Here is a 21,892-nt window from a genome sequence, read left to right on the forward strand (position 1 = left end):
TAGCGCATTAAAGTGCTTGAAATGGAAAAAAAACCCTAACTGAACTATTTGATGCTAAATTCTATGATTACAAACAAATGTAAATTGTTCTTGAATACTAACACAGAAGCACCAATATCTTAAACATTTTAACCTAAAGAAAAAGGTATAAACCATTATTGTTTTCCAAGCTCATTAATCATTAATGTGATTAAGTAAAAAATGTTGACAGCAATTTAAAAAGTTTAGAACACCCACAATGAGAGCACCACTGCACCATCTGGTGCCGTGGTTGTTCAAATTACACTTCACACAGTAAAAGCACAGTGAACCACCCTTTGCAGGATCCTCGCGGGTGCATGGGACTTCGTCCAACTGGACTGCATGTGTTTTGTGAACTTGGAAAAGGGGTTCAACCATGGGTGGTGCTTCATGTGGGGTGTTCGTTTCTTGGACCACCGATGTCAGAGTTTGGTTTGTATTGCCGGCAGTAAGTCAAATTTGTTTCCAGTGAGGGTTGGACTACGCCAAGGTTGCCCTATGTCATTATATTTATGCACAGAATTTGTAGGTGCAGCCAAAGCGTTGAGGACGTCCGCCTTCAGGGTCTCAGCATCACATCTCTACTATTTGCAGGTGGTGTTGTTAGCTTCTTCAGGCTGTGACCTCCAACTCTCACTGGAGCGGTACGCAGCTGAGTGTGAAGTGGCTGGGAAGAGATCAGCACCTCCAAATCTGAGACCATAGTTCATAGTTGGAAAAGGATGGAATGTTGTCACTGGCTTCTCCTCTAGAGATAAGGTGAGAAGATCTGTGATCCAGGGGGGACTGTCAAGCAACTGCTCCTCTGCGTTAAAAGGAGCCAGTTGAAGTGGTTCAGGCATCTGATTAAGATGCATCCCGCACGCCTCTCTGGTGAGGTGTTTCGGGCATGTCCTACTGGGATGTTGCCCTAGGGATGACCCTGGACACGTTAGCGACACCATGTCTTTCGGCTGGCCTGGGAACGCCTGGGGATCCTCCCGGAGGAGCTGGATGAAGTGGCCAGGGAGAAGGAAGTCTGGGCTTCCCTGCTCAAGCTCCTGCATTGGCATCCATGCCAGAACCATTGTGATAAAGAAGTTGCTAGCCAGTAGAGTCTTGTCTTTTGGGGGACCAGGTTTAAATCCTGAGTGACGTGTAAATAAGGGTCACTTAAATTTCTAAATTGTTCAAATGTTCTTAACTGTGTATTCAGAATAAGGTTTAATAGGAAATGTTTTAAACCTGATAATTTAAAATATATGCTTTTTTTAAATTTAATTTGTATTTTTTTACAAATGTCCATGAAGGCAGAGCTATTTCTTTATCTGTGTAAATGAAATAGCTTCATTTAATTACTTTTTTTCTCCATGTACAAGTCAACCTCTCTTATAAGGTGACCCCCTCCTTTTAAACTTCAATTTGGGTGAATTCTACAAACACACAAATATAAGCGATTTTATGTGGCAATACTTTTTTGACATAGCTGAATAATTCATTGATCAAAAAGCACTAAAAGTCATCATTGCTATTTGACACGCCAGCACCTCCCATTTAACTCACAGATGTCCTCTCCTTCCTGCTCGTCATTTGCGCAAACATCGTAGTTACTCTTCCACGTGTAGTCATCTTCCTACCGATCAAATTTGTTTGAAATGTAGATCTTCAAAGATGATTTGCTGATCATCTTATTTTGAATAGCATCCCAAGCTTTCTTTACCCAAGTGACGGCTGTTGTGAGATCAGAGAGTAGAAAGTTGCCCTTTGCTGTTTTTCCCCCCACTTGCCGACATCCATGCCGGCTTGTGCACATATCTAAGGGCTGGAGACAAGTTGAGCCGTCTTTTCCTTTTCATAACGCATCAAAGACTGCCGAAAAAAATTATCCATGCAGCCTCGTTGTTGACAAGAGGCAATTAGGCAATGCTTGAAAAAAGTGCTTTTTTTTGCGATATTCTGTTCAAACACTCCAAAACGGATGCATAAAATATCGAACTAAAGGTATATAGAGTTATTTTAAGATATGTAAGTGACATATTATTTACTGTAGTTCACATTCAAATTCATGTTATTCAAACACAGATTTGTGGATAAAACTGATCTGTTTTGAGTAAAGCAGTTATGTCGACGAAAATGAGGAAAATAAACTCGACGTGTACTCGGAGAAATATGGAAATGCATTTTTTCTCAAAACCTCATTATTCATCTCCTCCTGTCCACACGAGGACAAACCGTGATCTCTATTTGTATTCTGAAGTGACAGAAAAAAACTCAAGCACTTCAATTGAGGCTAAGTATTGGACATCAGCGCCCAAACATGCCCGACTGAGGCTTCGCCTGAGGAGAAGAGAGAAGAACTCTGTAAGGAAACGAGAGCAGGGAGCGAGGCCGTGATGATGAAACTCAAGTGCAAGAGACATTTGTAAACCACATCATGACCTACAACTTGTAAGGAACGCTATTCTTCCATGTAAAAACATGTTCACCTGATCTCTAAAAAAAATGACACCTGTTTAAATTTGTTAATATTCCTCCTGGCCTGGAATAGAATAGGCAGAATTGAGTCAAGTTTAAATTAATTATGAAGCACTGTGAGTAAGTAGTGTTCAAGATTTATGCATTGATTAAAACTGTTATGGCTCGAGTAATTTCGGTCATAAATTGTATGTTTGACCTCATCCTAAAATTGTAGTCAGCTATTAATTCTAACTTTTAGTCCAGTGTAATCATCATTAAAATGTGTTTTCTCCAAGAAGCAGCACACAACACAAAGTTGTACAAATTATATCATCAAGTGTATATATTTTTTTTGTATCCTTATGCACGTTCTGTACACATATTGAGATCCATTTCACATGAACACTATACAATAGCAATGAGTGAGGGATGAATACGTTCCGAGCACAGAGCAGCTCACGTCGAATGGCACTTTTCATAAAAAAGTAACAAGGGATCACAGAGCATGAATAATAAGTCAATGTAGACAAAACCCAACAGAGGAAATGGCTTTATATTAGAGATCCATTGAGTAACAGATTCAGCACATATAAAATGCACAATGCAATAAAACAAAAACATTGCTTTGTCCCATTCTCGTGTTTTCTCTGCTTAATCTGAGCCATGAATAATGCAGGAACACAAGATGTTTGCAGCTATCAGAGGAAAGTGTGTGCTTTTTGTCTGAGCCAAAGGCAATCTAAAATGGAACGTGTTAGGAGGTGTGGTGACAAGGTACATCGAAATATCAGAGAAATATCAATACAATTCACACATCATCAATTATTCATCTCATGGAATAGTCTTTAAGTCACTGATAGAAAAAAAAAAAACAATACATGTTTGTCTGCTTTACAAGGAATATTTATGTCTCCACGATATGTTTACATTTCCTGTGTGCTTTTGGATCATCCCTTAACAGATTTTTTTTTTTTTTTTTTTCCATGGAGAGTACAAGATGGACAAGTGAGCTGGCTTCATAGTCACTTTTCAAGAAGCAACAATGGGAAAATGTTCTCCAGCCCAAAAAGTTGGGCAGCAGCGTTTTGGGGTCGTCATTGTGAAAGCCGTGGGGGAGTTGGGAGAGGGACGAGCATCTCGGACGCTGATTGGTCTCTGTAGCTTTGCATCCACAATTCCTCTTGAGTGTGCTAGCCTCTATATATACATACAAGCAATGTTTACAGATATACTTTCACTTGGTGTAGAGTGAACTTTTCACATTGATCCCTATTTTGAATTAAACGCTACACCGACCACACAGAAAGAAACGACTCCCATCCATCTTACTGCAAGGTTCACCAGCCAGAGTGTGTTATCTTCTTTTTAAACATCCTGTATTTTTCATGAGTATCATCTCTTGCGGACAGAGGCAGGGCAGGCTGGGGGGCTTCAAACCACCATTATGCAACAAGACTGAGGAGATGATGTCATAGAAAAGAAAGGCTTCCTTCTTTTTTGTCACAAAAACTCAACAATGAATTCTGTTCTGCATTATTGAGAATGGCTGTAAAACGTGAACACACCCATGTTACAATTGCATGTTTATATAGGTTTTTGTGAAAAATAACTGAATCTGTATGATGAAATATTGATGGAATTGTTGGGTAAATAAAAAACATGTCAATTAAAACAAAGTATGTTTGATAACTTTGCAAAGTAGGCCCTTTTTGCCCAGTTATCAGACTTGCACATCTTGGTATTTTTTCATACAGCTTTATGAAGTGAATGGTGCTTTATGAACTGGAATGACTTTCAGTTCACAGCAATGCAAGACTAAAAGATTGAATCCCTTGACATCTTCATATGTCTGAGATTCCGGTACGCAGCAGTGCCAGAACCTTGCAATTTTAGCCTCTAGCGTACTGGGACCGTAACTATGTACTGAAACTTCACATGAGCTCACATAGAACCTCACATAGCCCCTCTCGTTACATTTCTCTCTTGCATTTTGTGATATTTATATGACTCCTTCAGTAATTTGGATGAACCATATTGAAAAAGAGATAATTATATGAAAAAATGGCAAGTTAATTACATTTTTTTAATAGGACACAGCACACGTTTCTGCCATTGGAAGCTAGTCGCTAATGTCACACGATACACACAAGACATCGGGGGATGTTTATTTATTCATCAGCTATTATAGATAGTTATTAATTAACTTAAGCTCTGCTGTTACACACTGCACTGTATGATTTATCTGGCAAGAGTTGAATAATGGGAATTATGCCATTTATTCTTTCATATTCAGGGGTATTTCCAAAATAGACTTGCCCTCGAGCTTTTGTTCAATTGCCAGCAAATTGTAACCATGTTAGATTGGTGATGCAAAATTTTGAAACATTTGAGTTTTCATTAGGTTATACGAAACAATGACAGCTATTTAGTGTCCACTTCAGGGTGTGACTGACCTTCGTTTTCCAACCCCCAATAACTCAAGCACAAGAAGCCAAATGCATAAAAAAAAACAGCTCTAATCAGCTGACAAACAGCATAAAGTTAGATTAACGTGATTAAAAAACACTGTAAAAATGTCTGCAGTTCATTGATGGCAATGAATGTGTTAATCCGATAATACTTATTATCAAAGTCATTCTTTTTACATCAGAAAATCAGCTACTATAACAGGGATGTGTTCAGGCGCTATTGCCACTCTATCAAAATGGAGGACTTGACACTTGAGACAAGAGATTACAAAGAAGAAATTATTGAGGCAACTCAACCACTTTTGCTTTTCCTGGATCATATCCGTGGTATATACAAAGCAACACTGGATATGACTCTTGCTAGGTTGTTAACACTTAAAAAAATGATGCACTTACAAGAAGTAGATGATGAATGAGCGCCTCATGGTAGCTGAGCAACTGTGAGAGAGATGTTAATGTTTACTGCAGTCTGCATTTGACAGTTGCCTCTCGTTACCTGTGAAATGTCTTTGATGTTAAAAAAACAAACAAAAAAAAACCATTGGTGATTTGAAAGTGGAGCACCCTCACGTCCTTTCAGTTCTCCTTGCCCGCCTACTCATACGTAATATTCTTTGTCCTTATTCTTTTTGCCCTTTGTGATTGCCTTGGCCGCGGAGGCCGTCGCTGTGCTTTTGTCTTTGACCACCGCTCCGTTGCCTTCCACGGCAAAATTGTTGGCAAAATTGTGGCCCTGGTCTGTCTGGTAGGAGCCTTCGTCCCGGTTGCGGTACTTGTACATGGCATAGAGGAGGATTAGAATGCAGAGAGCAGCAGCAGCCACGATACCAACCACCATGCCCGTGGTGCTACTGGACTCCCTGATCACCTCCACGGCGCCCGGTTGGATCTTTTCGTCAGAGGCTGTGGGGTCGGCTGTGGGCACATGGGGAAAATTGGGGGGGTAAGTTAGTCCCGGTGTGTTTCGGGAGGACGGGGGAGCAGGGGGCAGAAGCACCTGGTCTCGGGTGTTCATTTTGCCCGCGGGAATGTGGAGCTGGTCGGGGTTGGTGGTGGGAACATAAGGGGGTAAGGGGCGGGGTTTCTGGACTCCGCCCTCACCGGCGGCGGGAGGTGGCGGAAGGACTGTCCTGTCAGTGACCAACGGGGAGTTGTTATTAGTGTAAAAGTCCTCGTCATCCGATTCCGTCATCTCCCCGGAGCCGAAGGCCGAGACCTCCACGGTGTCACCACAGTCCTCTTGGTCTGGGGGGCAGGAAGGGTGAGGGGGGGCTATCACAGACTCTTTGGTGGTTTCGAGGGGGGACAACAGGGTAGGGGGAGGAGGGATGACGGGGTAACGGGTGGCGATGGATGGGGGCTCAAGGGAATCCACTGTTATAATAGGCAACACTAATTCACCTCCTAAAAAGGAAACAGAAAAGGTAGGGGGGGATCCTAAATTAGAACAGCATTAAAATTCCGCCTGAACAGTTGCGCTCATTACTGGAGAGACACAATCTGCTCATTAAGTAGACTATCAGTAAAGAATAAATTACCATTAACCAGCATATCAGTAATATTTTCTTAATGATCATTTTACACCATGAGACAATTCAACATAAACTGTATGTGGCTATGCTCAAATGGAAGACCAAAAAGTGTGCAAAGTCAATGTGGGGGTGTATTATGCTGCAAAAGGCACACTTGAGGACACGAATACATAACATGACTCCAGAAAGCAAATAACACACACTCACACACACTCACACACACACACACACACACACACACACACACACACACACACACACACACAAAAAAATAAATAAAAAAATATTATATATATATATATATATATATATATATATATATATATATATATATATATATATATATATATATATATATATATATATATATATGTTTATTGTCATGTTTTTCTTATGCACGTGTAGAGGAAGCGTTGTATGTCAACAAATCCCAAAGCCACTTATCTACAGTATGTAAATAGGTAACATTTAATACACAAAGGTTATACAATGCAATTTTGATTTTATTTGAATTCATCAATCTTGTGGCATTTGAGTCTGAGTGGTATTGTGCCTGCAATGTTCTCGCATCTTAATCTGAATCGCATTTATGTTAACAACAAAAAATTGCTCAGGTCACATTAATTATTGAGGGTGCTTCAATATGGGAAAACTCTTTAAATTGCTGCACTTGCGGTGCCATAAACTCACGCTCGAGCCGCTATCATTTACTCTTAACGACTCTGTAACACTGGGGCTTGCTCTCCTGAGATTTTAGTGGGATTCTACACGAAAAGAAATGCAGGTAATTAGTAGAAGACATTAGATTTTTATGTAACCAGTAGACATGAGTAATGAGAATACAATAAAAAAAAAATGCCTCAGCCGTTGCTAATTTCAAAGACCGTTTACGTACAATAGATTGCTACTGTAATTTTTCTTTTCTTTTTTTTAATAATGGCACATTTCTTTTAAGGCTGGAAATTGTTACAATAACACTTTTACACTGTAATCTGTACCAATAAAATTTGCATTTTTTTGGTAATTTTTTTTTTGTAAAACTGTATTTGAAGTCTGAATGTCCTAATAACATATCTGCTTGTTATATTGCGAGGTATTTTTGGGGCAATGTCTATGTACCTCTGGATTTTTTTGTTGCTTTTAGCACTTAAAAACAAAAAAATACCTGATTGTCTTCCCCTGGATTCTGATGAAATGATTCAAATGATTTCTGATCATGTGTTCAGGAAATCCCTACTTTGAATCATGGTCGCGGGTGTTTTTTTTCACACTAATTACCAGGTATGTATTTGAAAGAGGCATCTGTTGGAGAAGAAGTTTGTACAAATGCCTGGGAGGGACATGACATGGTGATATTCATGTTACTTATAATATGAACAGCACACTACAGTAATTAATCATAATATGTAACTGGCCCAAATTAGGAGTTTCTTTCTGTGTGTCCTTTTATACAAGGAGGTTTTGCCTTATTTATAGTAACCGAGAGTTCCTATAAATAAGGCAAAACCTCCTTGTGTTCTCATTGTCATTTATGATCGATGCACCTGCCTGGATAAGGGGGGAGGGGGGTAAGTTATGAGCAACACTCCAGGGTATGTTTGAGGCATTTTCACAAGGTATACCATAAGCATCACATCAACCAAGATGTAAGCTGCACAGTAATACGTCTATTCAGGCCTTCTGCACTCGCTCATGTGTGCATGTATTTCATATGTCATGTTTTCTCATGTTATGTCTTTTCAAATGAGTTGTTTGTCTCAAGCATCGATTTCACTATTGACAAAATATCTCTTACAGACATTGCACAACGGCTTCCCATAGGAGGCTGAGCCAGAGGTAGAGTGTGAACTGCTAATAGTGAAGTCTGTGTCTCAAGATTGGAGTCCTGTTCTTTAAATAGGACCTCCATCTTCTATTGTGTCAGCAGAATATGAATTAAAGGAAAAGAAAATGAGGAATCCACTGGCGAGTTAAATACTCTCATGCTGCTCTAATGTCACACTATTTACAAAGCTTTTATTTTTTTAAAGGAGCAATCTACTAGGTAGTGAAGCATTCATTTATTCAAGTGGATAACACCCAGTGACTAATTGAGCATTGATTAGAGCATTTACAGTAAAAACACCAATTTGCGCAGAGCTTTTTTGAATGCCCGCCGATGTAACTACACATTGATTTTGGGCCAGAGAAAACACACCTGTTCCCGGTTCACACTCCTCCAGGTCCTCATCATCACTTGGACACTCAGCTGACGCCACTAGAATATCATCCGAGCTCTGCGACTGTGAGGAAAAAAAAGTGGAAGAAAAAAAAGCTGAATTTACAAACACACAGTCCCTCTGCTCACTGGCCTATGAGCTTGTTTGCTGTGCAGTTTATGAGAAGAAATGCTGCAATATGTTTCAATGTGCCACTTCGGTGTTTGCTGCTAGGAGCAACGCTAGTGGAAGAACAAACAGAAAATGTGCACATATTCTGTTGCTTTTCATTCCTTGCCCCCATGGCAGCCTCTTCTGTGTTTCTAAAGAGGAGCTTTATTGTTGAAAAGGATATTCTCACCCGGCATTTGATAGTGTGTAAGATACATCTTGCAATAAAAAAAATTCTCATCCTAAATCAATGCTTTTGGTTTTTTAGAAGCAGGCTTGGGCACTTAGCGCCCTCAGTGCAAACCTGAGACAAATGGTGAATGGGTGGACCACTTGGATGAAGGCTATTCAAAGGTAACGAGACATGAGAAATGCAAAACAATCCAACTGAAAGAAAGCCAGTAATACAGCTTTGAGGAATCCCTCCACTCATTTTCTATTACGTTTGTATTCATAGGGGACACAGGTAATTTAGGATTATTTGATTTTGAATAAGAAACAGAGTACACCCTGGGCTGTATGCAGTCGCAGGGCACCTTAGGACAAACGACCTATACAATTTATAGTCATGTATAATGAATATTTAAAAATTTTAAAAATACATTTAAAAAAGAGATTAATCAGATCTGAAACTGATCTATTTAATGCTACCTAAAAAATTTAGAGAAACCCCCAACTAGAGTTTTTTTTTTTTTTTTAATTTAGATACGTTGTGTTATTATGGCAGATCCAGGGATTATTATGCAAAAAAAGTGGGCTCAAATCATTTATTTTCTTTTATTAGATGCAGGAGTAACTGCATCTAACCTCTGCTGTATTTGAGACTCATCCCAAGTGCTAGCTGCAACCACTAGTTTTGACCATGAAAAGAAATGGTGCTTTTTTTTCTCATGTCAATTGCATTAAAAAAAAAAAAAAAAAACATGTTGCAGTCTTGCTAAAATGTTGCAGTCTTGCTAAAATGTGGACTGTTCTCCAGTTCAGTATGGCAAACAGCTTTGCCTTAGCTCACTAGATTGTCTTTTTTTTCTATTGTTACAGTGGCTGCAGTTGCATCTTGGTGCTTTGCTTTGTTGTGGTAGGCTAAACTTGAGCAGCTTCTGTGGTAAGCAAGCTCCTTCTTACAAAGGATGCATATTTCTCTACCTTTATCAAAGGTGCTGTATGGATGTTTTTAAAAGTTAAATTTATCATTCATCGAACCGACAACTCTCACATGCTCTTCCATTTTCAAGTCTTCAACTCTTGAAGTTGTCCTCCAACCCACAACAGGAGCCTATCAGATTTTGCCAAACACAATGACAGCTAATAAATGTTCAAGGTGTGATGGACCTTTGTTTTCCAATTGGTAACAACTCAAGCAAAAGAAGCCCCATGCATAAAAAAACGGATCAAATCATTAGACAGGAAGCATCAAATACAATGCTTCAACGTGACTGCAATTAATTCCTCCTTATCATTAATTAACTCATATGTTTTTGAACTCTCAGAAGCCTGCAAAAGTTCATACTGCATCTTATTTGAGATTCAAACCCTATGATACAGATGTCACCATTACCACATTGTTGTGAAATTACTATTTATAGAGATTATAAATATATGCAGTAAAATCAAATCAATGAAAACTAAACAGATATTTGTAAAGTGAATCAAAATGGCTTTGGATACAACTACAATACCGGTAATCATTGTAGTCTGTTCTCCTTGCCCCAATTTATGTTATGTTTATCAGCCAAAGAGGACATTTTGTACGCAACAGTAATAATACATGTGCTTTTACTGTAGCATTGAGCTATAATGCTGAGAAATATACTATACATGAAAAGACATTGTGACTTGGCAAAGTCGGAGGCCAATTTCAAGCTTTAACAGCACCTTTGGCCTTCAGTTCCAGCAAAACAATGCAAGCGCTCATGTTCCATTAAACACAAACAAAAAAGAAATATAATCCTCCTGTGAGACTTAGACCCTGAAATTTTAATTAGTCATAATATTCAAGTCTCACAATGAGAGAGGAAATGTTTTTAATTTGTCTTTCCCCCTGAATATTTCTTTCATTGTGTGCCATTGATTCCAAAACATGTCACATTATCTGCTTGATTATGATCATTAATTAGAATTTTACACTGCACACAAGCACTAAATGAATCTCCAAATACAGAACATAAACAAGGACATTAAGACGATATTAACACGTAAGATTCAAATAAAGTTGTCCCTCGTTCTACTGTGATTCAATTTAATGCATCCCAGATTTTTTACTTGTACGGTACAGTACGATAATTAAAGATGGATATATCTAGATGGAAGATGGAAACAGCAACTGGCGCTGCTATGATTATTATTAAAGAAAGGGCAACAAAACACAGTAGTCAAAGAGCAATTCTTAGCACAGCTACCAGAAGCCTCAACGGATGCCGGCACATTACAGTGGCTAACGCTATTGTTAACATATAGCTAATCAATGGTACATTCCCATACATTGACTTCCGTGTTGTTCAGCAGACCAGATCTGTTATTGAAGGCATACACACATTAACAATCATAGTTACTACAGTGTTGAACATGGAAAAACCAAATGAACAAAAAGAGAATTTAACCTAGAATCACTTGACCATGCGACATGCTTAAGTCCACTGCACCACCCATCACTTGACCCTACTTGAATACTACCTAATGGAAACACATAAAAATGGTCTTTAATTCATATTGCTACACATTTCAATTGTGCCGCTGCCATGTTTTCCGTGTCATTGTCTGATAAATTATAGTGGAGCTCTCTGCCCAGAATAAGCTCACAATTTCTTTTTACCAATTTTAGTCCTTGTATTCACAATGAAATAGTGAGGATGAATCCACTTACATGACCATAAATGAAATGTTTTTGTCACATTATAGAAATACATATCGATTTCAGGCTCCACTATTTGATATACGTGGCACAGCTATATGCTGTTATTGCCTTTTTGCGTAGTATTGCTGTTTTTTTTTTTTTTTTATAATTGCAATGTGATGACATCAAGAGATATAATATGTTGGGTTAAGTCCCCACTATAGTGCAAAGTATGAAGGGCCTTAGAGCTGAGTGCATGGATTACATGTGATTTGTCCTCGAAGTTTATAGGGATATCCACATTTCTTTCAGACCAATACTAGAATGAGCTTTCATTCATGTTGAGAGTTAATATGACCAGCACTTTTGAAATTTAAAATTGAATTCAAGAGAATGACATAAAATTGGAACAAAGATCTTTGTCTTCTGAAGTATACTGGTCGCTTTCATGATACCTGATACCATAAAATAAGGCCTGTATCAGCCCAAGACCATTATCGCAATTTCCGCACTATAAGGCGCACCGGATTATAAGGGGCACCCTCAATTAATGACATATTTTAAAACTTTTTCAATCACAACATAGTATTACTCAAAGGAATAACAATAATGATTCAAATAATAACTCTAAACTCTCAATAGCATAATAACTCAGTCAATATGACCAACCTTGTTCAACTGTAAACACACAAAAGAAACAGTTAACGCTTACGTAATTACGTACGCAGTTCATTCCCCATCTACGTGTCCCAATATTAATATTGATCCATATGTAAGGCGCACCTGATTATAAGGCGCACCATCAGCTTTTTAAAAAAAAAGTAAGGCTTTTAGGTGCGCTTTATAGTGTGGAAACTACAGTACCTTTTTCATTCAAAATGGTGTAATTGACAATGATTTCTGTTTCAGTCTATAGATGTACAAATAATGAAAGATCTACTTCAATCTGCTTTCCAAGACAAAATGACAAATGGAGACATCAAAGTGTCATTTTTTTGACATAATCTTGAATGGCAAAGAACAATTATCTTTGCCCACAAAAATGGTGTGTAGATCTCAATTGCTACCTTATTCTATTATTTGATTATGTTCTGTACTGTAATTATAAGTGACTTGATAGACATCAGCTAGAGGAATCATTCCTAGAGAGATGTCAGCCTTTACAGATTGGCAAAAAGACCACTTTTTTTTTTTTTTTTTTACATAGTACCCTGAATCAGAGACTGAATTAGATTTTTTTAATGCCAATGCATTGATGTCGGCAGATTTGTGATGTAATGGCAATAAAACACAATTGTGAGGAGAAGCAAAGCCAGCTGGTAGCAACCACCGTGGCAAAAGCCCACCTCACAACATAATCATATTGCGATGATATGCCGTTATTATGTGGTGCAATTTAAAAAGTTGAACATTGCAGCATGCTTGTTGTCGTGCAACCTGATTCTGTCTCTTTCTTGGAGGTGCCCATCTGATATACGTAGTTACACATAGGCAAACAGGAAGTGGATTTGTTTTATTTTTTATTAGTAGGACCGATTTTGGAATATTTTATCTCAATTCTGAAGCATAGTAAATGAACATTTTGATTTTGTGAATTTATTTTTCGACAAACCTCTGATCGGTACTCGCTCACCCCGTGTACGTAAATAAGCTAGTGACTCCCTAGTGTCTTTTCAATGTTCCTTTTACTCTCTGACCTTAGATATGCTGTCTCTCAAGCTGGGTGACCGCTGCCTGCGGGTGGTAGTGGTCGCCATCGTTGTGGTGGTCTCCATGATGGTGGTAGACATATCAGACACTGCCAGCGGGGTTGCTGAGGTGGTGTCGGTGGTGAGCACAGAGAGCGCGTCGCCCACCAGACGAAGGTTGCCCTCCACCTGCACGCTGGGGTCGTTCTCCGCCGCCAGTTTGAGCACCTGCAGCCCATTGTAGTAGAGGCCAGAGATCTGACCCTGGAAGGGCCGACCCTTGTCCTGACCGCCGATTTTAATGGCGGCTTGGCTGTTAAAGATGGTCAGCTGTCTCCCTACAAGCCAGGCAGAGAGAAGTTGATAGAAAGAGACAAAAAAAGGTGAAGCGGACATGTTGGCGGCAAAGGAGTACAATTTGAACCACGTTGGTGTTATTTATCCCCCAAAAATCATTTAGATGTTAAACGGGGGATTTACACTCTAAACATGCAAGTTGCAGTAAGAATAGGAAGTTTTTATATTTAGGTCACTATTTATGCATTTTGACATTGTAAAATTTGATTTTTCACTGATTGAAAAGGGAGGGCTGTTTATACTGGATCTTTATTTACAGTTATCTCTTTACCAAGCAGCGGCCATGATTACAAGTGAAGTCACTGGCTTCAGTGCAGTGGAAAAAAAAATCCCCCAAAATGGAGGCTAAACTCCACCGACTAGTGAATTGCGCAGCCATTAAAACTCAGAGTTCTCCTCCAGTCCAATTGTCTTAAGTCCTGAGAGGGACAATGTCTTGCAATAGCTCCAGTGACAGCAGCTACGCTGATAAGCTACATCAGCGAGAGGACTGCAGTAATGGGCCCGTTTCAGGAGAATACTTATTAGCAAAGTTGGTGGCTGCAAACTGTGATCCATTTCAACAGCATGTCAGGCCTCTTTTGTCACAGCCTGAACTGAAGCCGGGGGATTGTGACATGGTCACTGTAGTGCACACAGGAAGCCAACAACACAGGGCCGCTGGGAACAAGGGGAAGGGAGCGCTTCACTTAGGGCGATCACATCGAGAGGTTTAGCTCACAGCGGTTTAATGGGAGAAGGGAGAGACGTTTAGTTCACATTTTACTCTCACGAGTCAAAGTGCAGCACACTTTAAATATTAAAAACAAGTTATTACACACATTTACACATCTAGTTAAGGCGAAGGAATGTTAGGGCCACACTGAAAAGAAAAAAAAAACGTTATAAGAACGTTATAGATTTACAAGAAAACAAATTCATGTTAAAATTGTATTACTTCACTAAAAGTAATACTGTTCTCTATATGAAATATTATGAGAATAAAGTCATTGTTTTAACTGAATGTTAAACCTGCTAGACTACATTGTATGATTTATGTACCTTATTTTTGTGTTCAAATTCCACCTGCTCATTTAGCTGCACAATGTAACATTACAATTTGTTTTTTGTAGAATTGCAACTTTATTCTCATAAAATAACATTTTTTCCTCTGAATACATTCCATAAATAAAATGATTCCTTTCTCAGTCCATCAAATTTGTCACGAGTAATCATAATTTTTAAAAATTGTAATATTACAACCTTCCAGTGCAATCATGACATGTTTTTCTCGTGTTTCTTATGATAGCATAACTTTATCGTACAATTGCATATTATAATTTTGATCTTGCAATTACAACTTTATTCTCCTAATTCCTTGATTTCCTTCTCATTGCCTTTGTTTTCAGCGTGGCCCTACGACTCCCTCGTAAGTTAATGGCAGTGGTTAAGGGGACAATGGAGAGCTGGGTATGGGTTATGTGTTTTTATTTCATTGGTTTAAAATCAGTTTAAGGGTGCAGCTAATCCACAAGGTGCAAGGGTGACAAGGAAAAAACATTTAAATATTTTGTCACTGCTAAATTTGTGTTCATTATTGGCAGACATTGGGGTATCCAATCAAATTGGGGACTCTTCCATATTTGGATAGCACGATCCTTGTCACAGTTGTCTTGTGGTGCTACACCTCTCTTAGGGGAAAGGTTATTCACTAGTTAGTTCATGGATTAATTAACCAATCAATTTCTTTTTTTACCTTTATCGAGTAGCCACTCGTCAACTACCCGACCGAGTCTGTATGGGATTCTTTGCCTAGCAATAGCCAGTCGCTCATTATCATAGTGTCCTTCAGAGAATTTGGAGAGACAGGTTAAAGGTTAACGTCTGCAAGCTGAAAGATCACATGGTTAGAAACAGAGTTATGATGGCTAACAACTTTAAAAAGCTGGTTAAGCATCTGTCAGTTAAACGTATCTTTACTTGTAGTTATTTGAGTTTTAAGAATAACAGTTAGAGAAGTCAAGTTTAGGCTACTTATAGCTACACTAGTTAGTATTGTTTAGCTAATTAAAGAACAAGAAAAAAAGGTTTATATGCTTTGAATAAAACCATGATTCATTCAGTTAGCATCAGGAAAACTCAGACATATTAACAAAAACATTTAGAAACAAAATTGTCACATTTAGAAAGTCAGATATAAGAAATGAGCAGAAAACATCATCAGTGAATTTCATTGCGGTGAATTTAGTAGGAAATCGAACAAAATGCAAATATACTTTGGAGTAACAGTGTTATTTTAAAATTGGAATACTATGTTCATGATTCAAAATTTGATAAGAGACTAAGTAGCACTTATTGCGTTTTTCTGAAATCCTACTAAATTCATCTGAATAAAAACCTCTCACAGATATCATCATCAGATGTTATTGGAAGAAAGAATGAAAGGCTACACTATGACGATAGCATGTTACAGTGATGCCAGTCAAATGTAATTACAGTGATTTTCTTGCACCGTTTTCACTCTCTCTCTCTCTCTCATATATATATATATATATATATATATATATATATATATATATATATATATATATATATATATATGTGTGTGTGTGTGTGTGTGTGTGTGTGTGTGTGTGTGTGTGTATGTGTATGAATACTATCCTGGGTGAGTCAAATCTCGTGGAGCAAACTCATTTATGTGTGTTGTGCATCTTTTTTAAAATATATATCAGAAAGATGCCTGGAAAAAATGTATGCAGCCATATATGAAAAATGCATGCATAAATAAATATACAATCAGTATTAGATAAACAGGCCAAATTCAGTGGGCTGGTAATGAATACATAAACAGGATTATGGTGTAACATTGAAGAGGAGGCACCATACTGTAGATGACAGCTGAAGTCACTTTGACTGTTTTCAAGCTTTCTTACACAGCAAGTCACCTCAAATTGTTTGTACTGAAAAAATCCTAATTTAAATCATATAATGAGATAATTGATTGCAAAAGTAGGAACAAAGAGTATGAAAATGCATGTGTGATTAAAATGTTGGGGTTTTGTGCGCTGTTTCACCAGCAGCTGGAGGCAGACTTGGAACTTCCTACCGCCGTGCCTGCTGCTGCACCTGCTCTGAAGAAGGTCGATTGGGTTCAGAGCAGGTTAAAGAGCAGCCAGCCGTGATTACATGAAAGCAGTTTGCGTTTCCCTTTTCAATCTGCATGCAAATTAGGCGTGCAAGTACACAGGCGGACGAGCCTTAATCCCTTTTGGGTTTAAAATGAGGTTTTGACGAATATATTATTTCCAGGTTGGTTTCCTGCGTCTGCATGTAGCTACAGAGTTGAGTCAATAACAGCGTGTCAGACCTCTCGTAACATTATTTACACCAGATTCCTTCACGAGAGCATCAATGGATCTTTTTGTGCTCAAAGACAGCAGCTGTAGACGAAGTGACAGCGTTTGCGGGATCTCATTATGTAGTTATGCCGCTAAATGCGCAACTTCAACTACACGAGTCATAGGCACCAAAGAAAGTCCATTTTTAGAATAGGGGTGAGGAGAAAATAGCGGCTTTGAATGTACGTGAGCATGTTTGCTTATCTGTTTGAGGCAGAAAAACGATCGCAGGAATGACAGCTGCTGATGAAAGCCCTTTAACGGCAAGATATACTTAGCAAGGAAGCTTCAGGCGAGTGTACCAGTGTCAGATCATCAGCTTGTTTATGCAACTTGAAAGGTCCACTATGGATGTGTGGGTGTCAACTTAATGGATAGCTTTCAGAGTGATGCGCAACTGGGAGAGTTGAATTCCAACCTCTAATCATTGGCAGGTTGATCTTGAGGCAAACATGCAATTGACTGGCCTTCATTTAGCAGACAGTGGCTGTCATTCGTCTTACCTGGCGGGTAGCGCTCAATGACCGGATAGTTGTCCACCTGGAGCGTGGCATTGCCACCGCTGCGTGTGAAGCGTACAACATGGTACTTGCCGTCATTTACCATGACAGCAGGCTCGTCAATGGTGATGTCATCGGTCCCCACGTTAAAGATGACGCAGATTTTGCCTTGATCCTGCAGGTGACAAAACATGAATAGCAAGGAAAGATGTTAAACATATTCTTGAGGAACCTGACTTAGATTTTAAAAGCTACATTCTAATAATTGATTCGTGAAAACACATTGATTTATTCCCACCTGACTAATTTCTTCTTGTTGGAGTATTTGTTCCGGCGCCACTGCTTCCAGTATTTGATTTAGGACAGTAACTTTGAGAGCTACAGCCCTAAACCAAATATTAGTACAGTATAGTATAAATAGTACAAATTTGTATAGTACAAATAGTATTTTTGGCATTCAGATAGTCTAACAAAAATTTAAGGATTTTTTTTTTTCCTTTTATAAACACTGAAGCCAAATAACACATTTTGACTTATGGATATCCAATTAAAAAACAATTAAAAAAAACATTTTTCAGGATCAACAATTGCAGATTTGAATAAAGCTGCTTTGTTAAAAAGTGATCAGTGGGAACAGAAACTCTGTCTTTGAAAAGTCTATTGCCTGCTTAAATAGCACAAATGAGTGATGCTTCTGGCATCTAGTACTGCTCATATATATATTTTAAGTTAACCTTACCACGATCCCTGAGAGTTTTACTATCATACGGAGCATCAACAATTTTTGCTGGGATTGCCTTGACATATTTTTCTGATGTGTACACTGGTAAGTGGGTGTACAAGGCAGGAAAAAAAATACCTCAAGCGTTATTTTTATCTGACCGAAGTACTCAAATTAATTAAGGACTTCCGCCACTGTCCGATCATATTTTAGCCTCGTGTGCAGTCATGTAAGATACCAATTCAGAATCACCCCATCACTTTACAAAATAAGTGGTCTATTATAGTGCATCAAAAGTGCTATCAATACATTTTCTTTAATGTAGTGTAATTTTATGTGGAGAAATAGCAAAAAAAAAAAAGTATTGCACGTCAAATGATCAGACAGGTGTTTATTTATGGGAGTTATTCAAATGAGCAAACATTAACTGAGATAGTGGCCTCAAGTCAATTTCCCTTCACAAGTGCTTTGGGAGCCCTGGAGCAAAAAACACAATCACATATGATGGCTTCTTTGAGCTACAATGCACCTATCCACAAAAAGTAATTTCATTTGCTCCAGTGGTTTTTGCATTTTTGTGTGCAACATTCTTAAATACTGTATGTAGTTTTTTTTACTTAGATGTGTGTGTATTCCTTTGGCTACATGAGGGGTGTCAAAACCCTAACCAAGTTGGGCCGGTGTAAGTTAAGCATATTATTTGTGACACAGCCAGTATGTTAAAGTCTTACTTAAGGGTTCAGCATCATTTCCTCTCAGCCGCCAGCTCAGGTTGCCTGATTTGGATCACTCCTGACACGATCCTGCTGTTCCTCCTTTGCTTGACCAACTACTCCCCCCGCCCCCTGTTTTCCTGCCTCTGTCTGCGGCTGACAACCTTCCGCAAAGGTCAAAGCTGCTTCCCGAGATAGCCTTTGGGGGGCACTGGTTGCAAACAGTCTGTGCGCTTGTCTTTTTTGCACCCTGACCGCCATACAAGGTCAAACTTGTGATGGCAATGCGATAAACTGCACACTAGTGAGCAGATTAGAAAATATGTCGAAGTTAGATATAGAGCACAGCTGAATTTAAACGAAACACACAGCTTTTTCGAATATGGAAACACTCAAATTGTACTGGTATTCAATGAACATAACGTAGATTATTGCAGGGCTCGTTTTCAGTAGTGCAAAAAATATACGCCTGACATGTAGATTCACCCTGTGCCACCAGGATTTTTGAATCATATCATGCGGATCTCATTACACTGTGCTGTTGTACCTAATAAAGTGTCCAACGGGTATATTTTGTTGTTCATGAAACAACCAAGTGCTTCGCTAACGATTCATTGGAGAGGGTCGTTGACAGGCGGTGACGTGACTATAATAAGAATGTCAGTTGTGCACAGTTCTATGTCATGCACATGATTAATAATCATTATAATAAGGAAGTTTCAGCCTGCGTATGTCTTTTGTCTCTCAGGCGGGTGGAATAAGATATGCAGAGGCTGCAGGGGCTTTCTTCCAACTCCAGCTGCAGTATTGCACCTTCGACAAGACAGAGGAAGTGCAGGCAAATTGGGTGGGTGTAGTGTTTTGTTGAAATGAAAATGCGCTAGTCCTCTGTGGCACATGAAGACTACAATATTTACTGGCTTTATAGACAAGGTGCACATATCTTAAACACCGCATAGAACTTTCTATTTTGGAGTTTGCGGCTTTGCTGTCACATCCTCGCGGTTCCTCCCGAGCTTATTCTGTGATTTGTGCCATATTAGATCATTCTCCCTCCCTCATACTCCCGAAAATTGAATGACTGGCTGAATATGCAGACAGAAATATGTCTCTTCTTGCCTCCAAGGTGGCTGCTGCTTCTGCTGGGGCTGTGGCGTGATGTAAAAGCTGTCCTAAAGCTTTGCTCGCCTTCTAATCATATGTAAAATCCTGCTGGAATCCTTTTGAATGTGAAATAATTATTCATGCTGATGTCGTCGGTGTTACATATGAAAGTGTTAAGTGTCTTTAGAAACCTCTGACGAAACCCCATACGATTATTTAAAGAATGAATTGTCGGCTCCGGGTTTAGTTCATATGAAGGAGTCTTTACGGTACAAGGCAGGGAGGGCTATTCTAAAGTCATTTGCTCTGTCCGACTATATGACATATAATCCTGCCTGAGTACATGCCTAACGGAAGATTACACCGTGTCACAAATATTTAAACCCTTTTGGGCATCAACAGAAATCCATTGACTTTGCAAATCACTGCCATGTACGACATTTGACAACACCAAAGTTCAAAGAGCATGAAATAATTTTGTACAAGGCTCATATTTGTTAATATTGCAGAGCAGTTTTGTGACTCATTGATTTCATTTGAGAGAGCAACCCGAATTTTGTGGAAAAGGTTTTTGCAGGTTAAGCCCATTGCCCTGAAGCAATGGTTTTGACTAAACAACAATAAAATGAAATTATTAAGTAATAATCATTATTATATTATTATTAGAGCTATTAATATGACTATTACTATTAATATTACATCAATTTTGTGAATCATTGCCTAAATTTGAGGAACATCTTTTAAATTTTGTGAATCTTTTTTTTTTTTCTTCTTCTGCAGGTTAAAGCTAGGGACCTTAAGCAACATTTTTCACTAAACTATAATAATATAAAATTATTCACAACCACAACTACATATTATTATTAAAGCTTTTATTGATTAATGCATCAATTGTGCATCTCATGATTTGCTTGAATTACAATTTTGGGATCTCCAAATCGATTCAGAATCGATTTTTGATTCAAAACAATTTTTGATTCAAAACAATACAATTCAATTCAATTAAAAATTAATTCTGTCTCAATCTATATATATGCAAAGTCGTGTACATTGTTGTGTTCATTATAGACCATTTGCTTTCTGTTCTGTATGAATATTTGTTCCTGGTGTTAGCGCATTTAATTCATGTGCACGCTTGGGATATATAAAAGTGTATTAGAACAAGAGTGAGGGAAAGATGAAAAATAAAGCCATGACTGAAAGCTATTCCTGTTGTTGTTAATCTATTTAGTAGGAAGACGGCAAACATGAATCACGGCTACAGCGTGTTTGGGACCTGCGACGAGGAAAAGCCTCTTTTAATGATTACACAAGCAGATCAGTAACGGTCAAACTTTATTTGTAAGTGGCGGTGTGAAACGCACTCACATTCATGGTGGCTTTGTGCGTCACACATTTGCAATTGTTTGGTATTGTGCATCGTGGTGACGTCGGGGCACAGCGTGCCTCCGACGTATGGAAGCATTTGTGAGGCATTTGTCTATTACAAGCCTTGCAGTGCATGTTTTGTTTTGTTTTTTTCTTTTATTATTATTATGACTATTATTTTCATGCCTTTATAACAGCTAAAAATGGTAAAATTAGGGATGGCTCAATACCAGTTCTTCCTTTCATATAACGATATCAACACTGCAGCCTTGAGGATTGGACGGCATTGATCCATTTCTTTTTGTCAGTCTAAATGTTGTTAACAATGTGTGGATGCAATTTGCTTGATACGGACATCCAAAACCCCCATGTTTACTGTACAAATGTTCACGAGACAGAACGCAG

At 38.6% G+C, this 21,892-nt stretch overlaps 1 protein-coding gene across 1 annotated transcript in view; it reads right to left on the reverse strand.

Annotated features, from left to right (window-relative positions):
- Window positions 1-2,773: 2,773 nt before the first annotated feature.
- The window catches only part of LOC148408917 (neurexin-2-like), a 171,963-nt gene continuing 152,844 nt past the window's right edge, over window positions 2,774-21,892 (reverse strand). The window contains exons 18-22 of the mRNA XM_088440142.1: window positions 17,585-17,756; window positions 15,440-15,529; window positions 13,357-13,685; window positions 8,655-8,739; window positions 2,774-6,329 (exon numbers count right to left, since the gene is read on the reverse strand). Coding sequence (XP_088296268.1) covers window positions 5,524-6,329; window positions 8,655-8,739; window positions 13,357-13,685; window positions 15,440-15,529; window positions 17,585-17,756 — 1,482 coding nt within the window. The 3' untranslated portion in view covers window positions 2,774-5,523. The remainder of the gene's footprint in view (window positions 6,330-8,654; window positions 8,740-13,356; window positions 13,686-15,439; window positions 15,530-17,584; window positions 17,757-21,892) is intronic.

This window comes from Hippichthys cyanospilos, chromosome 18, assembly GCF_059441005.1.
Source record: "Hippichthys cyanospilos isolate Australia breed blue-spotted pipefish chromosome 18, RoL_Hcya_1.0, whole genome shotgun sequence".
Classification (NCBI taxonomy): domain Eukaryota; kingdom Metazoa; phylum Chordata; class Actinopteri; order Syngnathiformes; family Syngnathidae; genus Hippichthys; species Hippichthys cyanospilos.